This window comes from Diceros bicornis, chromosome X (genome assembly GCF_020826845.1).
Source record: "Diceros bicornis minor isolate mBicDic1 chromosome X, mDicBic1.mat.cur, whole genome shotgun sequence".
NCBI classification, from domain to species: Eukaryota; Metazoa; Chordata; class Mammalia; order Perissodactyla; family Rhinocerotidae; genus Diceros; species Diceros bicornis.
This window is the reverse complement of record NC_080781.1, coordinates 65,545,872-65,572,626: the sequence shown is the minus strand read 5'-3', so window position 1 is coordinate 65,572,626 and position 26,755 is coordinate 65,545,872. Positions and strand designations below refer to the sequence as shown.

General features: G+C 39.6%; 2 protein-coding genes across 11 annotated transcripts in view; both read left to right on the top strand.

Moving 5' to 3' along the window:
• The window catches only part of PHKA1 (phosphorylase kinase regulatory subunit alpha 1), a 127,464-nt gene extending 116,520 nt beyond the window's left edge, over window positions 1-10,944 (top strand). For all 5 annotated transcript variants that reach the window (XM_058536192.1, XM_058536194.1, XM_058536193.1 and 2 more), the window contains 4 exons: window positions 1,980-2,150; window positions 4,816-4,869; window positions 6,539-6,739; window positions 8,301-10,944. In XM_058536192.1, the coding sequence (XP_058392175.1) occupies window positions 1,980-2,150; window positions 4,816-4,869; window positions 6,539-6,739; window positions 8,301-8,474 (600 nt within the window). In that variant the 3' untranslated portion in view covers window positions 8,475-10,944. The remainder of the gene's footprint in view (window positions 1-1,979; window positions 2,151-4,815; window positions 4,870-6,538; window positions 6,740-8,300) is intronic.
• Window positions 10,945-16,203: 5,259 nt separating this feature from the next.
• The window catches only part of HDAC8 (histone deacetylase 8), a 235,979-nt gene continuing 225,427 nt past the window's right edge, over window positions 16,204-26,755 (top strand). For 2 of the 6 annotated variants that reach the window (XM_058536186.1, XM_058536187.1), the window contains exons 1-4: window positions 16,215-16,747; window positions 17,269-17,321; window positions 19,803-19,933; window positions 21,499-21,640. In XM_058536186.1, coding sequence (XP_058392169.1) covers window positions 16,523-16,747; window positions 17,269-17,321; window positions 19,803-19,933; window positions 21,499-21,640 — 551 coding nt within the window. In that variant the 5' untranslated portion in view covers window positions 16,215-16,522. Of the gene's footprint in view, window positions 16,748-17,268; window positions 17,322-19,802; window positions 19,934-21,498; window positions 21,641-26,755 lie in introns of all 6 variants that reach the window. The other 4 variants (XM_058536188.1, XM_058536183.1, XM_058536184.1 and 1 more) reach the window with 4 other exon arrangements.

Sequence of the window (26,755 nt, the reverse complement as noted above, 5' to 3'; positions counted from 1 at the left end):
TAATATAGAGTTGCAACTTTCTGATTCTTTCTATTTATCACCTTGCTCAAAGCTTTGTATACCTTTGCCTTTTCATTTCAGGTAGGAGAGCTCCTTTCAACATTTCTTGTAAGACAGGTCTAGTAGCAATGAACTCCCTCAGCTTTTGTTTGTCTGGGAAAGACTTTATTTCTCCTTCATGTCTGAAAGATAACTTTGCTTTATAGAGTATTCCTGGCTGATAGTTTTTGTCTTTCAATATTTTGAATATATCTTTTCACTCTCTCCTGGCCTGTAGAGTTTCTGCTTAAAAATCTGCTGATAGACTAATGAAGGTTCCTTTCTAAGTTATTTTTTTCCCCTATCTGCCTTTGATATTTTTTCTTTGTCATTGACTTTTGACAGTTTTATTATCAGTTGTCTTGAAGAAAGTCTTTTTGCATTGAGATAATTGTATGTTCTATGAGTTTCATGGGTTTGTATATCCAGTTCCTTCCCCAGGTTTGGGAGGTTCTCAGCTATTGTTTCTTTAAATAAGCTGTCTGCTCTCCTCTCTGTTTCTTCTCCTCTGGAATACCCATTATCCTTAAGTTGCCCTTTCTAATGGAGTTGGATAATGCTCATAGAATTCCTACATTTTTTAAAAATCTTAGTTCTCTCTCCTCTTCTACATGCATGATTTTTAGGTTTCTAGCTTCAAGCTTGCTAATTCTCTCTTCCATATGATCTGCTCTATTTCCAATGCTTTCTAATGTATTCTTCCTCTCATTCATTGAGTTCTTCAGCTCCAGAATTTCTGTTTGGTTCTTTTTTAGAGTTTTGATCTCTTTACTAAAGTATTCCTTCTGGTCATTGATTTTATTCCTGAGTTCATTGAACTGCCTTTCTGAGTTTTCTTGTAGCTCATTGAGTTTCTTCATGACAGCTATTTTTAATTCCTTATCAGTTAGATCATAGTCTTCCGTGACTTTATGTTTGGTTTCTGGAGAATTATTATTTTCTTTTTGTGATGCCATGTTACGGTGGCTTTTTGTCGTGCTAGCTGAGTTATTCCTCTGCTGACTCATTTGTTATAGCAAACGCTTTTCTTATTAAGAATAGCTTTGTTTGTTTTGATTCAATCTTTTCAACCAATTAGAGATTAGAGGCCTTTCTTTAGTTTCTCAGTAGGTAGCGCTATAGTGCTAGTTTTTTATTTCTCTTACCTGAACTGCCTCTGGCTATATTTGAGGATCTGCACAATCCACCCTCCACCTCCTCTATTTGGAGTGTCACCAGTACTCTCATCATTGCCGCCTGTGCCTCTGGAGGTTACTGATGCCTTGCTGTTGCTGGTGTTGCAGTCGCTGGCTTCACTGCCAGGGGGCACAGGGATGGCTGACACCTCTGCTGCGTCTGAAATCACCTGGGTTGGAAGTTCTGCCTGTGGTGGCAAGAGGAGGAGGGTAGGGAGGGAGCAGGGTTCATAGGGCACCACCTTTGCTGTTGCCTGTAACCTTGTACCATATGCGCTGCTGTAGTTGGGTATCAGTGTCATGTGCATGCCTCTGCTGCTGCTATCAGGGTCTGAGCTCCCAGGGGCCTGGGATGATGAGACTTCACCTCTGCTGCTGCTGTGCTCCCTGTCACCACAGATACCACTGCAGATGACTGGCTGGAGTCATATGAGTGCCTTCACTGCTGCCCACTGGGTTCTCTGGGTCTGGGGGTGACTGGCCCGTCTGCTGCAGCCGGTGGTCCAGGGTCTTAGGCCCCACTTCTGTTGTTCCCCTATTTCGTCTCCTCTCTGTGCTCTATTCCACCCACCTTCGTATGTACCAATGTGTGGATCTCTCCCGTGTCCTTGTATTTTGGGCATTGTAGCCTTTGTTGGGTTTTGGATGTATTACGCACTGTGTATTGAAGAGGACAGACAAAAGGATCTTCTCACGCTGCCATGATGATGACATCTCCTCGAGATAACTTTTGATGTGCGTTCTTTCTTCTCCTTTTCTCCCAAGTCACCTGGAACCTCTTTGACTCCAAGGAGTGGGTCTTTTCCTAGTACATATGGTCAACAGGCATCTAAAGATAGTCGTCAAGGTCAATGGCAACGCCGAAGAAGGCTGGATGGAGCACTGAACAGAGTCCCAATTGGATTTTATCAAAAAGTATGGAAAGTTTTGCAGAAGGTGAGTATAACACATTGTAGATGTCTCCTTATTTTCCCCCTTGAAATCTTCAATCTTATTGGCTGAGATATGACATGACTGTAACATCACTGCAATTATGTAAAAGTCATATGCTCATATGGACAAAACCTAAGGAAACATAAAAATATAACAGTTGATTTGTTGTTTTGACATTCTTGACAATTTAGTCTCTTTCTGTTATTGTTGCTATGGTGTTTATAAATTAGATTTCAAAAATTGTCACTTCTCTGCTTTTGGCCATAGTTGGACATTGTGGGACATTGCAATACATTTGCTGCTAGTGAAATGAATTTGGTGATAAAGGGCTCACTTTCTTTGTAGCTATTGTAGAGTGGAAATGCTATTTGTAGCAATGTACTCTTAATAACAAAATGTCACTATAGTAAAACATCTGTGGCATCTGGGAAGTTTGTAAGAAGCTCTTACCTATATTTTTCTTGGATAAAAAGTACTAAATGAATACAAAGTCATAATGATGCTAATAGTCCAAACACTCCGTTGGTATGACCAATTTTTGTTTTTCCTTCAAAGGCCTAGTTTGCCAAAGACATTTAAGGGGACATCACACATTATGATTGTAACAGATTTAAAGGACCAAGAAGACCATCGTACTCATTCATAGGTCTCATTCATAGTCTCTTAGGTGCCGCTTTTTTCTTTATTGCCCTTGGCAAGGACCTGAAGAATGCTTCATCCAGGACTTCAAAACCTTTAGTTATATTTCTCCCTTTAGTACACTGTTATTCTTCCAGGGACGGAATCAGGTGGTCTTTTGGAAAGGTGAAAGTTGATTTCTCAGACTGTCAGCTCTGGTGATCGTTCTTTCCAAGAATACCAAAAACTTGCTTTCCTTCCGTCTAACTTGTATAGCACAGTGGTGACAAGTATGTACTTTATCTCTCCAGTTATGCCTGGGTTATGGCAGTTCAATTTCACAGACACATAGTAGGTGCTGTTGTACCCCAGATACCATAGAAGGTATCTGTTCTGTCATTAAGGAATTTAATCCATAGTTATCTTCTTAAATAGCAGCTATAATGCAAGGCCAAAACGTGTTATGATAAAGGTACAAAACCACAAGGCTGTGAGAATATAAGAGAAGGAACATTTTTTTTTTGTGAGGAATATCAGCCCTGAGCTAACATCCATGCCAATCCTCCTCTTTATTTTGCTGAGGAAGACTGGCCCTGAGCTAACATCTATTGCCAATCCTCCTCCTTTTTTTCCCTTTTTCTCCCAAAGCCCCAGTAGATAGTTGTATGTCATAGTTGCACATCCTTCTAGTTGCTGTATGTGGGACGCCACCTCAGCATGGCCGGACAAGCAGTGCGTCGGTGCACACCCAGGATCCGAACCCGGGCCGCTAGTAGCGGAGCGCATGCACTTAACCGCTAAGCTACGGGGCCGGCCTGAGAAGGAAAATTTAAATCTGACTGGGAAGATTGGGTATCTTGTGGCAAAATCAAAACCTGGACTTCGAATCCTAATGTAAGAGGAAAAACAAATGCCCTCTGTTTTTTAATTCCATTCCGTTCAGAGTATGAATGTAACATAATCACTTTACACATATGTTTGAAGGCTGGTAATTCTCTATACAAAGACTGGTATTTGGTGTATGAAACATGGAATGGAACGGTCTGGTAGAGTCGATAAACCTGTTGGATTGGAATCTTTATCTGTGGTTTAATGTATAATGTTTGGATTTATTTAAAATCTAAGTTATTAATTCCCATTGTATTTTAATAATTGAGTTGATGGTGAGAGGGAAGATACAATATCATTCATTCATATGCTATTTCTATAGCACAGCAGATGCTGTGCACTAGGCAATATCTTAGGTGTTAATAGCAATACAGCAAAGAACAAAGCAGACAATAATCTCTGTCCTTATGGAACTTACATTCTACTAGAGAGAGACAATCAATAAATAATAAACATAATAAGTAAGTAAATTATATAGAATATTAAAAGATGACAAGTACTGTAGAAAAAATGGAGCAGGGTGAGGGAATCAGGAGTGCTGATAGGGGATGCTTAACTAGAAAATGTAGTAACTATGCATGTCTGATAAATGCATATCTTATTTTTCTTCAGCCTAAAAATCTTTCTGAAAGCCTACAGACATGTGTCACTTAACGACACGGATACATTCTGAGAAATGCGTAATTAGGTGATTTTGTCATTGTGTAAACATCATAGAGTATACTTACACAAACCTAGATGGTATAGCCTACTGCACACCTAGGCTATATGGTTCTAATCTTATGGGACCACGGTTGTATATGTGGTCCATTGTTGACCAAAACATCATTATGTGGTGCATGACTGTATTTGTGGTGGCGCTATGACTTAGCATGGTATCTAAATCTTTGGGGCTAGTCTACCCCAAGAAGTAGACCTTCCCTATCCCTTCCACTCCCCTAAGTAGAGAATGAACCTTGGGCCTCCTGTAGTCCCACCCTCCGTCTTGCCACATAGTAATAGCAACCCCTTGGCAAGGACACTTGGGCTGCAGGGCCTTTCACTGGCCTGTGATTACTCAGCATCTACCCTGTGAAGCACACCTAGAAATGCTAAGTGTCTCCTGACACCTTCCCAGTTGTCAGCATATCCTTGGTGACAACGTGTTTTTTCTGTTTTGCAGTGTCATGGACTTTCTGTGGAAGGTTTTGTTCTTCCTTCTTCAACCACTAGAGAGGTAAGATTCTGTGTCTTTCACATTTATGTGATTGATAGCTTGTCTGGCTAAAGTATTTCAGTGATCACTTTTCAAAATAACAACTCTATACTTTTATAAATCAACTGAACATGAAATGCATTTGAAGAAAGGAGAGAATGTTTTTAAAAAAATAGAATGGGAATATTAGAGAATAATTATGTATTACATTAATTATATAGAGATAGCTTCTTTTAATGGTTGATTAAGTTAGCCTGGTTTATGTGAGTGTTGTCAGAGTTGGAGAGGGCAGATGAGACAGAAATCTAAGAATGAATGACTTTTCATGTCCCTATCCTTCTCATCCCTACCTTTCTTTGGTAGGATGCTTGTAGACTATTAGATCATAAGCCAGTGGTCCTTAGCCCTAACTATATGTTAGAGTAACCTCTGCAATTTAGTGGATTAGAATCTCCAGGGATGGGGCCTGAGCATCTGTACTTTAAAAAAAAATCCTTAGAATGATTCTGATATATAACCATGATTGAAAAACATCGCCATGAACCACAGGCATAGATTATTATCAAGTGCTTTTATATTTCGCTTTTTGCCCAGTCACACAGAAATTATAAAGAAATAGCTTTTATACAAAATCAACAAAGAAGCTAGAAGTAGCAAGCTAGGAATAGTAAGCTTGGATAGTAGAAAATTCTCAAAAACACTGGAGTTGTTGCAGGTAATGGTTGGAGGAGAGGGTACAGAAAGCTAATGCTATGCTTCAGGCCTTCATCTTGCCTAAAGGCCTTTTCTCTAATAAAGAACATTGTGTCCTCTGTTTGTCTTTTCTCTGCCTGTAAGCAAGATTGAAATGTTATAGAATTAATAATAATATATACCTGAATGGCACCTGTAAGAGTCTTCAAAGCACCTTCACACATTCTTTAATTTGATCTTCAGCATAACTATGTGAAATAGCTAAGGAAGGGATTGTAGTTCCTGATTTACAGATGAGGAAACAAATTTAGAGAGATGAATTGTCCAAGGCCATAGAACTAGTAACTGACAAAGACAGGACTTGAACCCAGGTCTTTGGACTCCAAATCTACGTTGCTGCCCTAAAGTATATACTCAATACAATTTTACCAAAAATTATTCCTCAATCCCCTTCACCCTAAAATAACTTTATATTTTTTCATGCCCATTTTAATCTAACAGTATATAAATGTTTTACATAATTCTAATTATCATGTATATATAATTTCAAGTTCTACTTAGATCTTTCCTTTATCCACAGTCATCATATTTATTCTTTTAAGTGACTCTATAAAAACTCATGAAGTTGCTATACCATGATATGCCATTATTTATACAACCATTCCCATGTCTAGGTTACTTCTACTTTTACGCTTGTGACTAATGCTACTATAAACACTCTTGCACATAGGGCTTTTTTCCTCTCTTGAATTATTTCCTTAGGATGAACTCCCAGCAATAGGATTATGGGTTAGAAGGCATTGACACTTTTATGACTCTTGTTATACATTGCCAGATTGCCTTCCAAAAAGACTGAACCAATTTACTCACTCAGTTACTTTAAAGGAGACCAAAGCAACACTCTTGGCTGCAGTGTTTTTCTGCCTTTCAGAATAGGTGATTGATGCCTCTTGGATGATGGGCTCTTAGGATATGATTTTCTTTTTCTCTATCACAGATGACTCCAGGCGAGATTAAATTCTCTGTTCATGTGGAGTCTGTCCTGAATCGTGTACCTCAGCCAGAGTACCGCCAGCTTCTGGTTGAAGCCATCCTTGTACTCACCATGATGGCAGATATTGAAATTCATAGTATTGGAAGCATCATTGCTGTGGAAAAAATAGTGCATATTGCCAATGACTTGTTCCTTCAAGAACAGGTAGGAAAACCTGTTATTTTCTCAAAGGGGATGTCTGACACTAACCTGACTGCAGTCAGAGCTCTTCATGAAGCCAAGGTCACTTTCTTGTGCCCTCTTCCTCATAGCTGTTTTCTGGGCCCCCTTTGTAGTGGCTCTGAGCTGTGTTTGCAAAAGAAGTAGGCTGTAGGACGACCTCTGTCTTTCACCATGTATATTGTGGATGTGTTAGATGGTAAAGTTGCCTAGAACTCAGGGGGATTTTATGCTTTTCATCATATTTCAAACTTCTTATCACACTACTTTTTGTAGCAATAAAAACTTAATAAGACACTATTGGGTAGCATATCCTTTCTGTACTATTAAGGAAAAGAGAAGATCTGATTTTGGTTTGGTTTATTTTGTTTTTACTTTTGTTGCTTACCTATAGGAAAATATTAAATTGAAACTTTTAATTCCACATTTTTCTTATTTTCATAATAAATCTTCTCCCAGGAAATTAACCACATTTAAAAATGCAAACTATTTATTGAAAGCTTTGTGAATGTTTCCTAGATTAAGAGTAGGAACACATAAGGTGAAGGACATGCACCATTGTCAATAGGAAAGTCTCCAAAACATGTAATAGGTGTTTCATTCTATTAGGCATTGTGGGGGAATGCAAAAGAAATTAAAAGTATCCAGGATTTTCTAGGACAGTCCTAATTTTAAATTTGTAGGATTGCTGTTAGTCCACATATCAGAAAATGTGATCCCTTTTAGGCATAGACTCTAACTTGGGAAGCTTATGGTCTGTTTGAATTAAGTCAACTTAGAAAGAAATAGTGATCAAATACAAAATAAAATAATACATGCTGAAATCAGTAGTATTAGAAAGATTCAGACCAAAGTCCCTCTAGGGTGATTTGTAAGTATTAACATTTGACTCTTAACAGGCACAACTCGTTTAATTAACTAGTATATTTAACTTTCAAAAATTCTAAACAATTAATACTTTAAAAATAATTTCATATGATTTGGGGATCTAGTGAAAAATGCATGTATGGAAACTCAGGGCCGGCCCCGTGGCTTAGTGGTTAAGTGCGGGTGCTCTGCTACTGGCGGCACGGCTTTGGATCCCGGGCGCGCACTGATGCACCGCTTCTCCGGCCATGGTGTGGCCACATCCCACATACAGCAACTAGAAGGATGTGCAACTATGACATACAACTATCTACTGGGGCTTTGGGGAAAAAAAGGAGGAGGATTGGCAGTGGATGTTAGCTCAGAGTCGGTCTTCCTCAACAAAAAGAGGAGGATTAGCATGGATGTTAGCTCAGGGCTGATCTTCCTCACCAAAAAAAAAAAATTACAAAAAAAATGAATAAATAAAAGTCATGGTAACTTTAAAAAAAAAAAGAAAGAAAGAAACTCATATTCACTGTTTTGTGCATAACTCTGATTCCTTCCTAGCTAAATAGCCTAAGATCCAACTAGTTGGTGATGGGGAGAAAGCTCTGAGTTATCCTAATTAGGACTTTAATTAGTAGGATTAGTAATTTTTCCTTTCACTTGTGTTCTCCCACCCTTGAATACCAAACAGAAAACCCTCGGTGCAGATGATATCATGTTGGCAAAGGATCCTGCGTCTGGCATCTGTACTCTTCTGTATGACAGTGCACCCAGTGGCAGGTTTGGCACCATGACCTACCTCTCCAAGGCAGCTGCCACCTACGTGCAGGAGTTCCTGCCCCACAGCATCTGTGCCATGCAATGAGGCCTTTGGACCCTCGCTGCTGGGAGCCTTTTGACACCTGGTTCCTGCCTTGATTGATCCTGCATGGAACTGAAATGTGATGACCTGATCACTCCCACCCTGCCCCTTTCTATCCCATCCCTCCCAAGAAGAGCGAACTTTTCTGATAAACTAACTGCTTTAGAAGAAGTGAACCCTTGCCTGGAGGCGTGTGCTCACGCAGGGACTTCATTGTGGGCCTTAATTCTCTCATGGTTCATAAAAGTTTGCATGTGTTTTTATTCTCTAGGTCTGTTACCAACTTAGTTTTCTAACTCCTGTTTGGGGAGCAGGTATTAATAATAACTTATTCCTAAAGTTTGGTTTTTCTTATGTGTGGTTTCATTGTGTGACTGAGTGGTGGGTGCTTTAGGACATTATTTTAAGTGAGTAAACCCTAAATTGTTGGATTTTATGCTGCTATAAATTGGAAATATTTATTCTAAGTGCCTTTTCTTGGGAAAAGAGAGTACCAGATCATGGTTCCCTTCTTTACTCACATGTTGCCTCACACTGAGTGATGAACTCCTTTCTGTGTAAAATTATTGTCTCTGCTTTTGCCTTCTCTGTATCTGCACATATAATTCCTATTCTCCCTTTGGTGAAATATCAAAAAATGCAAATGCAATGTGTATATTTAAGTCTTTCTGTATTAACACTTGAAATCACATTTTATGAAGATTGCTAGTACTCAGAGATGTATTTGTATCAGAAAATACAGAATAATCCAGAGAAATGGTGCCAGGAGCCCAATTCCAAAGAAGAAGGGGAAAGAAGAGAAGATGCCTGGGTAGTGTCTTACACCTAGGCAGCAGAGAGGGAATCAGGTGGGTTAGTGCCCTGAAGAGAGCTCTATGCACCTAATCCTTGCCTCTGAAGAGTGGGCCGACACACAATACAGAGAATAATTGAAGCCTCCATCTTTGTCAGACAGGAATCCAGCAGTCTGGTCTATAGTTACTTTACTGAGCACTCCTTCCTTGTGCTCACCTGGTCATTGTCTCAGTCACCTAGTCACTTTCTACAGCATCCAACCCCCCCCCCCCCAACTCCCTGCCCTCTCATCTGTTCTTAAACTCTTTCACTTACATTTCCACTTCCTGATTATAGTGTTCATATCTGTGTATCTGTGGGCATATATCTGTTTCTTATAAATACTTGCATTTGTGTGTATGTCTAAGCATACATGGGAATTTTTCTGAATGTAAGTAATTTTGGTGTGTCTGTATATCTATCTGTATCTACATTTGACAGACTAAGTAGGTAAATATAAGCGTTGCGTATGTGTGTGTTGAGGGGTGGGGTGTGACTGTGACCTCAGGCTGACACACAAAGGGTAGTGGAGGAATCCTTAAGACCTCTTCCCTGGTCTCATGTTTAGGTTCCTTGTTTGAGGAATGTTTCTTCTAACTTTCTTGGTCAGTTCAGGCTGCTATAACAAAATACCATAGACTGGGTGGCTTAAACAACACACATTTATTTCTCAGATTTCTGGAGGCTGGGAGGTCCAAGATCAAGGTACCAGCAGGTTCAGTGGCTGGTGAGAGCCTCTTCCTGGTTTGCAGATGGCCGCCTTCTTGCTGTGTCCTCACATGGTGCAGAGAACAAGACCTCTGGTCTCTTCCTCTTCTTATAAGGGCACTAATCCTGTCCTGGGGACTCCACCCTCGTGACTTCATCTAATTCTGATTACCTCCCAAAGGCCCCCACCTCCACATACCATCACATTAGGGATTAAGGCTTCAAGATATGAATTTTGGAGGGACACAAACATTCAGTCCATAGCGCTTTTCTTCTCCTGATTTGTGTGTCAAGACTCTATTAATTTCCCTGTTTGCACTCAGACAACTTCCTACTTCAATCCCCTCCTTTCCCTCAGATTTTTCTCCAAGGATGGGGATGGGGATGGTGGACTCCGTAAACAATTCTTACAGAACCAGTGACAATCTTATGAGTACATGTGAATAAGTGAGCATAGTAGGATGATAGAAAACAGATAGTGGAAACAAAGAGAGGATGGCCAACCTTTTCAATATCTCTCTTATGGCAAATAGAAACACACAGTAAGTAGCTTTCTGATCTTCTGGTCACTTATAAAGATAATTTACAACGTGTTCTGAAACTGTTTGTCTTTTCACTGAGTGCAAGTGTACCCCAACCACAGGTAGTACATCTGGAGTGGCACAGGTGAAAGCCACCACTCCCTTCCATGCTAATTTGCATAAACTGACACTAACGGCTGCATTTCTCTGGGTTTACTAAGTTGTCAATCACTATGCTTCCCAAACAATGCTATTTCACTTTTAAAGCAACTTTTTAGAAAACTTGATTCATATTTTGTTCTTTTTAAGCATGTGATACTAAAAGACACGTTGGACTTTTTTTAAAAGCACTTATGTTTTGAAAATAGAATAAAAAATTTGAATTTCCAATTAAATCATGTCTGGTGCCAATGAGTAAAACTTTATATGTGTTTTTGTGATTGGAGTTTGTTTCATGGCTCTATTTTACCTACTCTATTTAATTATACAGTACAGTCAAAGCTCATTAATTGGGTCAAAGTAGAACGATATTAATACATAAATCATGTATTATACATTATATAATATTATATAATGTATGTAAAGAAATGCAGTTTTATCATTTCAAATACATACCCGCTCAAACTAGGCTCACTAAATTCAAACGGGCTTGTTGACGTCCGTAAGGAACCTGTTCTCATGAATGAATAAGACTGATTTTTACTCAGCATTACAATTGTGTGCAAATGGTGTTTCTGCACTACTGGAGGGTAGTTAAAAACAGTTTGTTCTCCTAAGTATTATAAATATTTGGCAGAGTCCTGTTTATACTACTTATTAGCCTTTTGTGTAACAAGAAAGGGTTTATCCAGCAAGGATGAACAGTCTCGACAGTCCCATCCTGTTTAATTAGGTTTTACTGCATTCTGGGAATTTTATGCAGCTGGTGGGGCAAAAGTTGTTGTTCTCAGCCACAGCTCACAAAACCTCTACTGTCCCTTTTTGTACTTACCAAATACCTAGTACCTGTACTAATGCAGTAGAGATAAATACAACGTTTTTCACATTTAGTCTTCATTTCCTATTAAATTGAGTGACCTTAGGTCTTCATTTGCCCAGGACAGTCCCCATTTCTGCCTGTTGTCCTGGCATAATTATTAATAGCACTCTCTATCACTCTGAAAAGTGTCCCAGTTTGGATGATATAGTTGCCCTATATTTAGTAGAAGTCTGATTTCTTTTAAGGCTAGGTCTGAAAGCCAAGGATCTGTCCTCAAGCTACTAGCAGCACTCTTGCAATAGTGATATGGGGGTGAGGATAACAGTTGGGGGAGACTTTCCCCCAAATTAAGGAATATTTGGCATAATAGCTCTTAAAACAAATAACCAATATTTGAGTGCTTACTAAATGCCAGACGTTGTTGTACAGGCACTTGCCATGGACCATCTTATTCTATCTTTACAATCACCATGTGAGATAGATACTGTTGTCATCCCCATCTTACAGATGAGGGAACTGAGGCACTAACCATTTAAGCAAATTGTTCAGGATCACAGCTGGTAAGTGGTAGAGCTGGGATTTGAGACCAAGCAGTCTGACTCTAGAGTTCACATTCTCAACAAGAACATTCTCCAAGGAAAAGACATTAGGAAGTGGTGTGAAAATAAGGATCAGTCTATTCAGTACAGGTAAGGCATCAGTGGGCGGGTTGTGAAATGCACAAAGAAGGTAGCCAAAAGGGTAGTGCCTTTTTTGTGTGTGTGTGAGGAAGATCAGCCCTGTGCTAACATTTGCCAAGCCTCCTTTTTTTTTTTTTTTTTTGCTGAGGAAGACTTGCCCTGAGCTAACATCCATGCCCATCTTCCTCCACTTTATATGGGACGCCGCCACAGCATAGCTTGCCAAGCGGTGCGTAGCTGCACACCCGGGATCCGAACCGGCAAACCCCAGGCCGCGTGCACTTAACGGCTTGTGCCACCGGGCCGGCCCCAAGGGTAGTGCCTTTTTAATGTATTTGCTTTCCCTCCTGCCTGCTTCTGCCAGCATGTGAAGATAGGGGAGATGGCCAAAACAAGTGGCACAGCCCAACCTGACCTTGCTGGTTCAAAAACTACTTTTAGCAATAATGGTTGAGGAAAGTGAGTCAAGGAACTCGCCCAGAGTCACCATATCAGTAAACTTTGGAGCCAAGATTCAACCTACCTCCTCTGACTTCAAGTACTCTGACGGCAAATCCAGTGCTTTGGGAAGGGTTTCTTCCCAACTTAAGTAGATATTAAGCATGTGGAAAATTGAGATTAGTGACATAGTTTGTCACATGTAACAAGTCATGTTAATCATGAACAAGGGTCCAGCCTCCCTGTGAGATTTGCTTCAGGAATATGCTGCCAATTTCATAGCCTCTTGCAACAATTTATCTTTCTCCATAGTTGAATCATCTTGCCACATTGTGTGCCAAATGAGGGCACTGTTTCCAGTTTAGAAGCAATGCTCATGTGTTGAAGTGTTCAGCTACCTGTTGCTAGATCTAAAAGAACACATAGAACAATCCATTTTCAGGTCATCTAATTGGAGACCAGATTTTAAGGTGTCAGCTGGCCAGTCTGTATCCTGCTGTCTTCCTTCCACTGCCTATCCATGAAAGCCCAGGACAAGTCCCATTACCTCCTTATGTTGCCATCCTGTCATGATCTTGCCTGTCAGTCAATTCCTACAGGCCCATAGACTCCTTTCCCTCTGTCTATAAACATGTGCATTTCTCTCCTATCCTAAAAAACGTTCCTGGGCTCTGACATCCCCCCAGGTTGATATACTGACTCCTTTCTGTCACAATCAAATTTCTTCCAAGAGGAAGCTACGCTTGACACTGCTGGCTTCACTCCTTAGCCCCTTGCAATCTGGCTTCTTTCTCTACCTCACATTTTTTTCATAGAGCACCAGGAAGTTCTTCAACTCTTCTGCAATACATAACATTGTTACTACCTCTCTCTTCTTGTAACCCTCTCATCCCTCGATTTCTGTGAAACTGTACTATACTTGTTCTCACTCAACTATTCCTTTTTTGTCTCCTTTCTGGCATCTTTTTCTCCTCCTAAACCCCACAGACAGGCATTCCAAAAAATTGCACTCTTTTTCCTAGCTCAAAAATTCTCACCATGGTATGGAGCAGGTTTTGAAAAGTGGCATGATCTGATTTATGTTTTTTTAGAGGCTCATTCTGGCAGCTGCAAAAAGAATGGATTGCAGGTCAGCAAAAGTGGAAGTAGAGACCAGTTAGATATTGCAGAAAGTCCAGGTGAGAGATAACGGGGCCAGGACTGGAGGAGTGGCGGTGCAGAGGGAGAGAAGTGGATGTATTTAAGACATGCCTTAAATAGGCAGAACTCGTGGAAATTGCTGATGGATTGATTTGGAGGTGAGGGAAAAGGAGGGAATACAAATAACTCCAAGTTTCTGGCTTAGGTACCTGGATAGATGTTGGTATCTTTACTGAGCTATGAAAGATGGGGAAGGGGCAGAAAAGACTTGGATGGGGAAATCAGGGGTTTGGTTTGAAAATGTTAAATTAGATATGACTATTAGACATCCCAGTGAAGAAAGCCACGTTCCCTTGGCTATCTCAGCCACTCTTATGACTTTAGCTATCTCTTCTTTCTGTGGGGGAAGAAAATGGGTTAAGCACCTGCTTAACCCATAGATTTATGAAACAACACTTTTAACACTTTTTAAATCAGACTCATGTCCATTCTGCTTTACCCTATGAGTTCTTCCTCCTCATTTCCCTCTTCCTTATAGTGATACTACTAGCCTTCTCTTCACCCAGATTTTAAATTTAAGAGTTTTCAGTGACTTTTGTACATCTTTCTCTCTCTCACCAATATTCAAGTAGTAAGGGAGTCCTATGGAACCGACCCTGTGCAGTGTTTCTCCCTCTCTGTTCTCACTGTCCATGCCCTACTTTAAATCATCATTGCTTCTTATCTGGCCCATTGTAGCACCCTCACTGCCTCTAGCCTGTCAATAGGTAATCTTTTCTACACATCACTGCTGTAGAAATCTTTTTTTTAAGATTTCTGTTTCTCTCCCCATTTCCCAAAGGAAGTAGCCTGGCATTCAAAACTCTTCATGATCCAGCCCCTTTAGCTAAACTAGACTAGAAATGTTCTCCTTTTTGTTTTTGCTTATATTGTTTCTAGTCAGCATGCCCTCCCCTGGCTCCCATCTTCACCAAGTAAAATCCTGTCCATCCACTAAGACCCTCTCAAATGCCACCAAATAAGAATCCTAGTTGCCATTTATTAAGTACCAGTTATTAAGTACTTAATGCTTATTTATTAAGTAATCTAAGCATCCTGCATTCGTTATCTGACTCTGCATTGCATATGGTTTCTTGTGTATTAGTTTCATCTCTACAAGAATGCAAATTCCCTAAGAGCAGAGATCAGATTGTAATTCATCTTGACGATTGAATCCTCAGCTGTACTGTACACTTAGTTAATGTCGGATAAATGTTTGATAAATGACTGGAATGATTGCAGAGCTTTGAACTAGTTGCTATGGGAAGATATAAAAGAAGCATAAGAGCTTACATTCTAGTTAAAGACCACATCACAGAAAAAAAAAAAAAAAAAAACCTTCCAGAATACTAAGTGTTGAGGGAATACTAAATGGAAGGTTGAACAAAGTTAGATTTAACACAAAGTCATCCTGGAGGAATCAGGTTTATATAGTAAAGGGAATAGTCAAAGGCTTTAGTGTCAGGCAGAACTGGTCTTGAGTTCCTGCTTTTCTGCTTGTTAAGTGTGTAACTTTAACAGTTATTTTCTCTCTCTAAACTGCATCTGTAAAATGGATATATTACAACCTCCTTCATAGGACTGTTGCAAGGATGAAATGAGATAATATGTCCAAGTGCATATCACACTGCTCAAGAAATGTTTACAGAGTAAAAAGCACGCGAGATTTTAAAGAAAGAAAGATATTGTATTGTCTGAGGGCTGTTAGTAGGTCAGTTCAAGTTGACATGAGAGTTGGGGGCTTGGGCATTGGCCAGCTTGCATCAGATCATAAAGGCTGGAGGAGCCTGGAAATATTGATGGTAATTCTAAAACTGCTTCAGGATATTCTTTAGTGTGTACCCTGACACTAAATCTAAAATATTTCCCTAACCCTTGTATAGCTGCAGAAGCAAAAGGAGGGAGGGAAGAGGAGCTGCAGTTTCCAAACATCGCTGAAAGTATCTGCTTACACCCTTACACCACATGAATTTTCAAGGAGTGATTTGACATCGTTGCTTGATTGGAATCTACCAAGCAATTTCCAGAGTACCAGCCAGGCTCTTGGGATAGTGCTATCAGCTTTGCCAGAGTAAATTATTGAGATTGTTAATTCTTATTTGGACACGGATAGTTAATGATGAAAAGCAATTATCTAAAGTTGCGGTACAGAATTTACTCTGTAAACCTTTCACTCGTTTGTACCGTTAATTAGTCCTCCACCAAAAAAGCCCATCTGATGTAGCTAAGTAGTGCTGGGCTCCTGTTGGCTACATTGTATCTGTCTTTAAATAGTTATGTGGGTGTATTTTCAGATTGAAACAATTGATAAAGAGTTGAGGCTGCCTTTTTTTGTTTGTTTGTTTGTTTGTTTGTTTGTTTGTTTTTCCCTAGCGCTACAACTCAAATTCGCGGCTATTTTAGTAATTAGCCCCGGCTCTTCCGCTACGGAAACCCCTTGAAACTACATCTCCCAGCATGCTCTGAAGCTGGTCTGACCTCATCTCAAATGGCCCCGTAGGGCAACAAGGATGGTTAGTTTTGACCGTGCTTATTTGTGCCGTAAAATATCGATCCTAATTGGCAGCTGTTTGGGCTTTTATATTTGCCTATCTCGCGTTTTTGAACTGTGGGCACTAAATGAAGGGGTTCTGACCTGGGAAGGCCCATGCATTCCTTCAGTTGGATGCAGAGTGGGGACAGTGTCTCTGGCGATCTCGAAAATAGGAGGGAATGTTGACCAGGGAGCACCGCTGCGGCCGATCAGAGGAGCAGGAACCGGAGCTCGGGCTGAGTCCGAGAAAAGCCGGATCCGGACGGTGGCTCTGGAACGGCTGGAAGTGGAAGATGGAGGAGTCGGAGGAACCGGCGGACAGTGGGCAGTCGCTGCCCCCGGTTTACATCTACAGTCCCGAGTATGTCAGCATGTGCGACTCCCTGGCCAAAGTCCCCAAACGGGTAAGAGAGGTTGGGATGAAAAACCGTGGGCTTTGGGTGGGGGTGGGGGCCGGCGGACCAAAGGGCATTAGGAAGCGGAGAGGATACTGGGCTGGGGGAAATCTTCAGCAGAAATTTGGGCAGCTGTACCAGGTGATGGAGGAAGTGTTCCCTTGTAGTTTCTGAGAGCGCAGCATTTTTCAGCGGAGTGTCCAACGGACAGGTCAGGGTGGGGTGCGGGGGAGGGGATGGCACTGAAGGGCTGGTGTCTCTACTGCAAGAGAGCTCTGAAGTCGTGGAGAAAAAGCTGAAGGAGAAAAGTGTTCCATCACCTGGGTAAGGCCCGGTAGCGTTCGCCTTAGTGATTTAGATACTTTGTATTGTCTAAAGTGCATTGTAACTGTTAAGTAAAAAGAAGGGAGGGGAGCTAAAAGTTAGTTCCTTTGTTCAGGAAGATGAAGTCGACGAGATTTCTCTGAATTAAACGTTTAAGAGACTATTTTCTGCCTTTTTTTTTTCTTCTTCTTTGCTGACGTTTTTAGGCCAGTATGGTACATTCTTTGATTGAAGCATATGCACTGCATAAGCAAATGAGGTAAGCTATCTTTTGTGAACAGAGCCCTGAACCTAGGTGTTCATAGCCTTAATATCCTTTACAGTGGAGTTAATTAGGGAGAGAATGGTCCTTTTTTTAAAGCTTTTTGGATTCACAGTGTTTGTAATCTGCCTGTAACCTAGTGAAAGCTCTTGAAGAATTAAGAAAATTTGAAAAAGGTGCATGAAGCTGTTAAGATCCATTAGAAATAGGACTTTATTGCTGGGAGGGAAAGTATCCTAAGGATAGGTGCTTTGTGGAGATTTTGAGGTGAGTACATTTGGGTACTAAAACTTATCTAATAGGAAAAAAAGGTGTTCAGCTGGGAAGTGTTCTGGCTTTTGGGTTTTTTTTCCTAAACCAGATCTGAGAGTGTGGGTTCAACTTAAGACTTTTAGACACTCCATCACCACCACCAAACTTTAGTGAGTGAGCCTAGAGACAAGTCAAGACCAAAGCAAACTCCTGCAACCAGGCCAAAACACAGCACAGAGCTATGTGCTTCTTTAAAAAAAAAAAATGAACTTGCTGTTTGTCATTATAAGAGTAAATATTATAATCTGCCACTTGTAGGACTATTTATGATGTTTTCTGGCCAAATAAGTGTATGCCGGCTAGTGTGGTACGCTTCATTTATCTCCCAGAAGGTACTGTAATAGGCATTCAAATTTTATCCTTATTATTAACAAAATTATTTATTGAATATCTTCTTTAGGAATGCTTTTCAACCATTTTTTAACTCATATGTTTGGTAAGCATAAAAACAACATGCTTTCCATTAAAGTTATTTAACATTTCAAAAATTAAGACAAACAAGAAATCAAAGCAAAGCAAAACCGTCTGATTTCTTTGCTATTAAGTAGGGAGGCTTTCCTAAGTGTTTGTTAAATCAGAGAAAGGGTGCTAGAGGAGGGAGCTATTGGGGCTGGGAAACATGGCCCAGGAAACTGTAAAATTTGTATTTTTTTGTTTTGTTTTTGTTTGTTTCTTTTTTTTAATTAATTTATTCCCCCCCCCAAAACCCCAGTAGATAGTTGTATGTCATAGCTGCACATCCTTCTAGTTGCTGTATGTGGGACGCAGCCTTAGCATGGCCAGAGAAGCGGTGCATCAGTGCGCGCCCGGGATACGAACCTGGCCCGCCAGCAGCAGAGCGCGTGCACTTAACTGCTAAGCCACGGGGCCAGCCCCTAAAATTTGTATTTTAATGGGCAGATTTGTCACCTCTGAGAGTGTAGACATGTTTTCTTGAAGAAGAAGCAAGAATCCTTGGATTTTGGCTATATGTATTTAATTTTTGAGGCTGAGCCACAGGATTCTTCTGGCCTGCTAGGTGATAGTAGTAGCCTCTATCGTCATATTAATTCACAAGAAACTCATGGTTCTGTTCCCATTCAGCAAACATAACAAAAACTACTGCCTCCCTGTGTCCTAGGTCATTGCTCTCCAAACTTGAATGTGCATATGAATCACCTTGTTAAGATACAAATTCTGATTCTGTAGGTCTGAGGTGAGTCTGAAGTTCTGCCTTTCTAACAAGCTCCCAGGTGATGCTGCTGCTGGTCCATAGACCACCCTTTGAATGGCGAGGGCTCAAGAGCAGTAGTGGCAGTGGCGGAGTCAGGAAGAGGAAATGGGGAATAGGCAGCTAGAGGTTAGAGGTGGCGAGTCCTTTTGTTGTCTTAGCACCCTGTATTCTCTCAGTCACTCCTATTTGTCATTTCTTGTGAGGAGTTGGTTGAGAACTTCTGAATGAAGCCCAATTCCAACCTGTTTGCCCCTTCTCTACTTCCTCTCAGAGCCAGATGTGAGGGACCAAATATAGAAACTTTTATGTTTTGGGTTTCCTATTTTTTTATCCTTTAATATTAATAATAATGATAGTTATCCATAAAGCACTTTCATATATGTTATCATTTAATCTTCACTTAAGTCCCATAAGATCTTCCCACTTTACAGATGAGGAAACTGAACTACAGAACAGTCAACTTAGCTGAGGTTATAGAGCTGGTAAGTACAGAGTTAGGACAGGAACCCAGTTTTCTTACTCCAAATTCAAAATTCATGACAATACAACTGCCTATTAAAGTAAAAATATAGCTGAAAAGATTATATGGCCCAATTAGGAACTGATTTACATGAAAATGTCTGCCTACTGTTTTTTCATGAAAGTTGTAAGTTGCAGAGTAGTTTGTCCAATACCTGATTATTTAACTTAAATATGATTACTCACTTTTTTTTACCTACCTATACACTCAAGGGAAAAATCTATCCTCTCACCCCTTATTAATGGAGTCATTACATAAATGTGAGGAAGTGAAAACTATATAGTGCAGTAGAGGAACAGAACATGTTACTTCAGCCCTCTGGAACCAGAAGCTGGAGTTGTATTTTTTGTTCAGACTGCTGGCTCCTGCTTCCAGCTTCTTGCATACTCTGGGTCTGACTCACTATCCTCTCGTTGTTCTCTGTTATTATTAGGATAGTTAAGCCCAAAGTGGCCTCCATGGAGGAAATGGCCACCTTCCACACCGATGCCTATCTGCAGCATCTCCAGAAAGTCAGCCAAGAAGGAGATGATGATCATCCGGACTCCATAGAATATGGGCTAGGTAAAGTCATTACCAGGCAATGATGGGAGATAAACTCCATCCATAGATCGTAACTACTTAATCTTTTATAACTTCCATGATGGTCTTTAATACTTTTTAATTAAGAACTAATGCATTAAGCACAATCTTAATCTCTTAGTTTAGCTGTATATATCTCACTTAACAAGCAAACCATATGAGTTGAGCAAAACTGAGTGATAGATCATATGAAGGAAAACCTTTCAGTTGCTTAGGCCCTAATAGCAGTGCCCAGGTCAGGTCTGGCTGTATGTGTGCTGATTTAACTGTCCAGTGACCTTATATTTTAACTTGAGTATGGATTTATGTTCTGGCTAAGTTTTCTACCTTATTTTTCATTAAACAGCTGCATTTTTAAAAACTGTAAGTAGCCAATAGGATAGTCTAGAGAAATAGCATGGTTTAGTAGAACACGGGACTGGGGAGGCAGTCAAGAGACCTGGGTCCCAGGCCTGGCTCTGTGTAACCATAGATAAAACATGTAGCCTCTCAGGCCTCGGTTTGTCCATCTGTAAGATGTGACTAGTTAATCTTGAAGGTTTAGCCTTTCTACCTCTAACACATTAAAAAATTCTTTCCCCAACATTGGGGATGTTTATCTCTCGTTTGGAGCTGATGTTAGCACTGTAGCTTTTTGGTAGGATATGTTGTTGTCACACCTCAACCTATTCCTCCTAAGAGTTCTGGACCCAATTCCAATGTGTGGTGGGGGTTTCCCCCCATACCACCAAGCAATGCTCAGGACAACAGCTGAGTGTCCTACAATTCAACTCAATTCTAACACTAACTTCCTGGAGATAGCATCAGATTCCACAGGTAGGGGGCTCAGTCCCACAAGACCCCTCTCGACTTCAGACACCATTTGCAAGCCCAGGTTGTTACCTGTACTCCTGACCCAACTGGCTGTAAATCAGAAGTTCCCACGACCCCCTTCTTGGGTTCAATTAATTTGCTAGAGAGGGTCACAGAACTCAGGAAATCCATTTACTCAGTAGATTACCAGTTAATTGTAAAAGGATCTAATTCAGGAACAGCCAGATGGAAGAGATACATAAGGCAAGGTATATGGAAAGGGACGCGGATCTTCCATGCCCTCTCCAGGCGTGCCACTCTCCCCAAATCTCCGCGTGTTTGCCTTCTCAGAAGCTCTCAGGACCCTGTCCTTCTGAGTTTTTACGGAGGCTTCATTACATAGGCATGGTTGATTAAATCATTGGCCATTGGTGATTGAACTCAATCTCCAGCTCCTCTACCTTCACAGGAGGTCAGGGGGTAGGACTGAAAGTTCCAACTCTAATCACATGATTGACTCCACTGGCAACCACCCCCCCACCCCACCCCCACCTTAGGTGGGGTCCACAAGTCACCTCATTAACATAAAAAAGACACCTTTATAGCTCTCATCACTTATGAAATTCGAAGAGTTTTGGGAGCTCTGTGCCAGAAACAGGACAAAGACCAAATATATATTTTTTATTATAAATCACAATATCACATCTCTTTCTCCAATTCATCTTTTAACAAGCTCTTCTGATGTTTACCTGAAGGTTATGACTGCCCAGCCACAGAAGGGATATTTGACTACGCAGCAGCTGTAGGAGGGGCTACAATCACAGCTGCCCAATGCCTGATTGATGGAATGTGCAAAGTAGCAATTAACTGGTCCGGCGGGTGGCATCATGCAAAGAAGTAAGAAAATGACCTTTCTGCTTTCTGCCTCTTTCCTTGAGTCAGTTTCTCAGTTATGTAAAGTTTTATGCTTATTGTACTGGCATTTATTGAGAGACCTGTGTGTGTGTGTGTGTGTGTGTGTGTATGTATGTGTGTGTGTGTATGTGTGTATGTGTGTATATATATATGTATGTATGTATATATGTGTATATATATATGTGTATATATATATGTATGTATGTATATATGTGTATATATATTCTGAAGAGATACAAGTGAAATAGAAGAAGATGACATAATATAGTGGAAGCGCACTATTGAAAGTCAGGGCACCTGAGCTCTACGCCTGGTTTTTCTGCAAACTTGGCTAACTGACTTGGGCAGATTAACCTCTCTAGGCCTCAGTTTCTTCTTCAGGAAAACGGGCAGGGCAAAGGATCTAATTAAACAATCTCTAAATCCCTTTTGAGCTTTCTGGAAATTCCTCTGTCTTCAAGGGACTTATGTACTCTAGAAACATTAACAAAACTAGAATAATTAGGGAGCAACATCAATTTTGGTACTAGTTGAATATATGTATGAGCTGAAGAGATTTAGCAATAGAGAGAAATTAATCATGGAAGTCTTGGAAGAAGTGAATTTTAGAGCTAATTCTTGAAAGAAGTGGCAAACAGATTTTTGAATAGGTGGAAAATTGATGAGAATAGATTTAAAACAAAAAGAAGGAGGCTTATGCTGCCATCTCTAAGGAAAGTAGCAACAAAGGGTCACTTCTCCTTAGAGTGACATAAGGAGAAAGGGCTTGTGAAATAGCTGTTCTTAGGTACTACTTGGTGTTAGAGGAAAAGTCCTTTCAGAGTTTCATGTTAGTATTTCAAACAGCTGTGCTCTGTGTCTGACAAGGACTGCTGGGCCTTATTCAGCACTTGGCATCTTGCTTGATATGTCTGTAATGCTTAATACATGTTGGAGAAGAAGGATTTTTAAAACTCTGAATTTATCAATGTGTTGTGCAAATGAAATGAAGCAACAGTGGCAGTACCTGCTGATGCATCATTCACCAGCTGCTTGTACCTATCGGCCATGACCTTGATACCCTTTGGTGCTCTTGAGTCTAAAGAAAATGGCACTTTATTTTTCACAATAAAACCTTGAGCACAATTTCAGCATATGCAGGTTAAGGTAATCACTTGGAATTTTTTTCATCAAATCTACAGAGTTCATGACCAAGAAAGTCCTTGAGAAAGTTTACTACTAGAATTTACTACTGAGGCAATGGAGCAAAGAGAACCAGTGTTTAGTAATGAGTTTTACATGGCCTTAAAAACAAAGAGAAACAACCTGCCTTTTGTTGGCTTTTTCTCTACTAAAAAAATTCAAAATAAAAACAGTGATCCCTAGGAGAAAAAAATGACCCTTTCTCCTTCAAGCTACAGATGAAAGGGGAAAAAACAAGCTTCTCTGAACCAAGGATTTGTATGCCCTCTTGGGCTTAGCGAGTTGAGAAGAAAAGTAGGTGGTTTCATGGAAAATGCCTAGTTCTACAAGTCAGATCTAGTTTCTACATGTGGTACTGGAGGATCTTATTTATTTAAATTCACTGCTTAAGGCCTGGAAGGGCCTGGGTCAGTTTCCAGTAGAATACCCAGATACCTGCCACTTCTTATCACTGTTTTGCTGCCAAAGGAAGCACACTCTATCTTGAGCCCAATCATGGCTGTTCCTGGACTGTGTGTAGATGTGGGCATACCCACACACCGTTATCTTAACTGTTTCAGACAGCTTTCAGCTGATCCTACCTGGAAACAGACACGCCTGTGGTGAATATAAATTAACAGAGAATCTCTAGAGATTGCCCCAATTCAGGTCCAAATTCCAGGGGGTTCTTGGCATCTTTAGAACCTTTCTGCAGATGGACTACCGGCATTTAGCCCACCAACTTACATCTAGCCAGCATTTATCTATTATAACCACAATATTTGTTTAAACCTCCCCATCCCCAAATTTATGTACAGATTCATACATGCCATTTATTCATTTAACATGCATTGATTAAGCACCTACTGCATGCCAAGCATATGCTTATTATCACTAATAAACAGAGATATAGAAATTGAAGCATGGCATATTTTTTCCCCTACCAATTGTGAAAAAAAAATCTTTACTTCAAAATATCTAGGTGCTGGCATGATTACAGTGAAATTGGCACATTCTTTTTGAAAACTTTGGAAATAAGTGTTAAATAGTGGGGAAAACATTCATACCTGTTGACCCGGTAATATTCTTAGCAATCTATGCTAAGGAAATAAACCCATTCTGCCCTCAAGAAATTCATATCTTAGAGGTAAAAGAGCAAATAATTGTATTTGAAAGCTAAAGAAGAGTGATTTTCAAAGAAAATTCTGCAAACGAAAAATAATGAGGGACTAATGCTATTAGATATTAAACATCCAAACTAGAATAATGAAAACACTGGTACCGCTGGTATAAAATTAGACAGATGATGTTTTAATACACTCTCCAAAGAGACTGTTATATCTGAGAATTCAGTCTATTATGAAGGATGCGTTGCAAGTGAATGGGAGTGGAGAGGATTGTTCAGTAAATTATGTTGTGACAGCTTGTAGCATTTATACCCTCATCTCTTGTAATAAACTAAAATAAGCGGCAGCTGGATTGAAGAGTTCAATATAAAAAAGCAAATTAAAAAAAACTAGAATTCTAAAGAGGAATGGTTTTCTAAGCTTAGGAAGTAGTAGAAAAAACTCACAAAGGATAAGATCAACAAATTTGACTGTATAAAATTTTAAAACCAAAATAACTTTCAAAAGTTTTATGACCATTTTAAAGCTAAAATCTAAACAGACTGAAAAGGCATATTTGACATAAATATGACAAAGTGTGTTAGGTTTGTATTTTCTAAGCCAATCCATACAGTATGATGTATAAGAAGAAATATGGGCAAAGAACATGAAGAGATAATTTACAAAGGAATTTAAGTACAACTGGAAAACATGGGACAGTGTTCATCACTACTAATCAAAGAAATTCAAATTAAAACAACTAGGTAGCCTCTTTTTAACCTGTTTTTAATAGAATTGAAAAAGATAGTACTCAGTTTGCTAGTAATAGTGTGGTTTGGTTCAACCCCTTAAGAAAGCAGTTTGTTAGCCAACCTGTATTAATGCCCTTTTATCTAGTAATCCTACTCCTGAGAATGTTTCCTAAGAAAATAATTCAAAATATGGAAAAAACTATTTGCATGAAGGTGTTTATCAGTGTTATTTATAAAACAAAAAAATTAGAAATAATGTGAATGTCTAGCAATAAGGAAATAGTGAATCCACTCTATGGAATATATGCTATTATTTTAAATGATGATTGTGAAGACTATAGGGCATTTCAGAAAAATACTTATGTGTCAACAAAAAAGCAGGTTTTAAAATTGCACTCACACTTCAATAACAGCTTTGTAACACACACACATATGAAAAAAAAACTAGTGGAAATGATAATAGTGGTTATGTTAGCGTGGCAGAATTATTGATGATTTTTAAAAATGTGTTTCTCTAGTTTTCAAAATTTCTGTAATGAGATTTTATTGCTTTTGCAGCTAAAGTTTTACCAAAATAAAAAGTGGCAAAAGAAAAATAGTTACAGCAAATATAACAAAGGGTTAAAATCTTTATTGTAAATGATTTTTTAAAACACTAATATTCAGATAAGTAGGCAAAAGACATGGAAAGACAATTCACAAAAGAGGAAACAAATAGTTAACAAGCATGAAAAATATTTAGCATTGCTAATAATAGAGGAAGAGAAATTGAAAGATTGTATATATATGTCTATGTTTTCCATCTCCCAAATTTGAGCCGAAGGAAGAAAGATCTTTGACTCATAACATCTATTACTTTTGATAATCTATTCTAAGGAAATAAACCAATCCAAAATATGGAAAAGCTGTGTATATGAAGATGGTAATTTCTCTCTTTCTTTTTTTTTTTAATTTTTTTGATTTATTTATTTTTTTCCCCCAATGCCCCAGTAGATAGTTGTATGTCATAGCTGCATACCCTTCTAGTTGCTGTATGTGGGACACGGCCTCAGCATGGCTGGAGAAGCAGTGTGTCAGTGCGCGCTCGGGATCCGAACCCGGGCCGCCAGCAGCAGAGCGCGCGCACCTAACCGCTAAGCCACGGGGCTGGCCCTCTCTCTTTCTTATAGTAGTTAAAAAAAGGGAGGGAGGGAGACCTAAATAGTCAACAACAGTGGAATAGGTAGTATACTGCAACATATCCACTTGATGGGCTATTACATAACCATTATAAATGGTGGTTAGGACAACTACATAACAAGAACAAAAGCATATTGTATAATGTTGGCTTTGTTTTTAAAGGGCAGGTAGCTACAACATCATACATTCACTCTGATTAGAGTCATGTAAGAAATATAGGCATATGAAAAAAATCTTACAAGGAAATACAACAAAATAATACCAGTGACTTTGTGAGGAGGATGATATTGTGAGAGAGATATATGTGTATATAGTGTACACATACATATACATGCACTTTTTTTCTGTTTTCTATATTTTCTTATGTTTTCTCTAATGTGATTATATTACTTTTATCAATAAAGCTTTTCATAATAAAAACCGCTTGGAACAAGGTGAGAAGCAGATACAATGCAGGCACAATATGGTCGGTGTATGTTAGAGTTATGTACAAGGTAGTGAGGTGTACAGAAGGAGTTTGTCTTCCCATTAGTGGGGATGGAGAATTCCAAGCAGAGAGAATAATAAAAGCATGGCAGTGGGAAAGTATTAGGCATTTGGAGAACTGCAAGTAGTTAAATGTGGCCAGAATGTGAAAGCAAATCGAACAAGACCAGATTATAAAGGTTTTGTAAGCCATGCCGAGTAGTTGGACTTTTTTTCTGGGGCCGTTGGGGATTTACTGAAAAATTTTAGAGAGTGTGGCAATGTGCTGATTGGATCAGAGGGAACTGACACTAGAGGCAGAGAAGAAGGCTGTTGCAATTTATTCATTTAACAAACATTTATTAAGCTCCTGCTATATGCCAGGTGATGAGGAAACAAAGAGGTATACAAGCGTTTCTTATGATTTGAGGGCA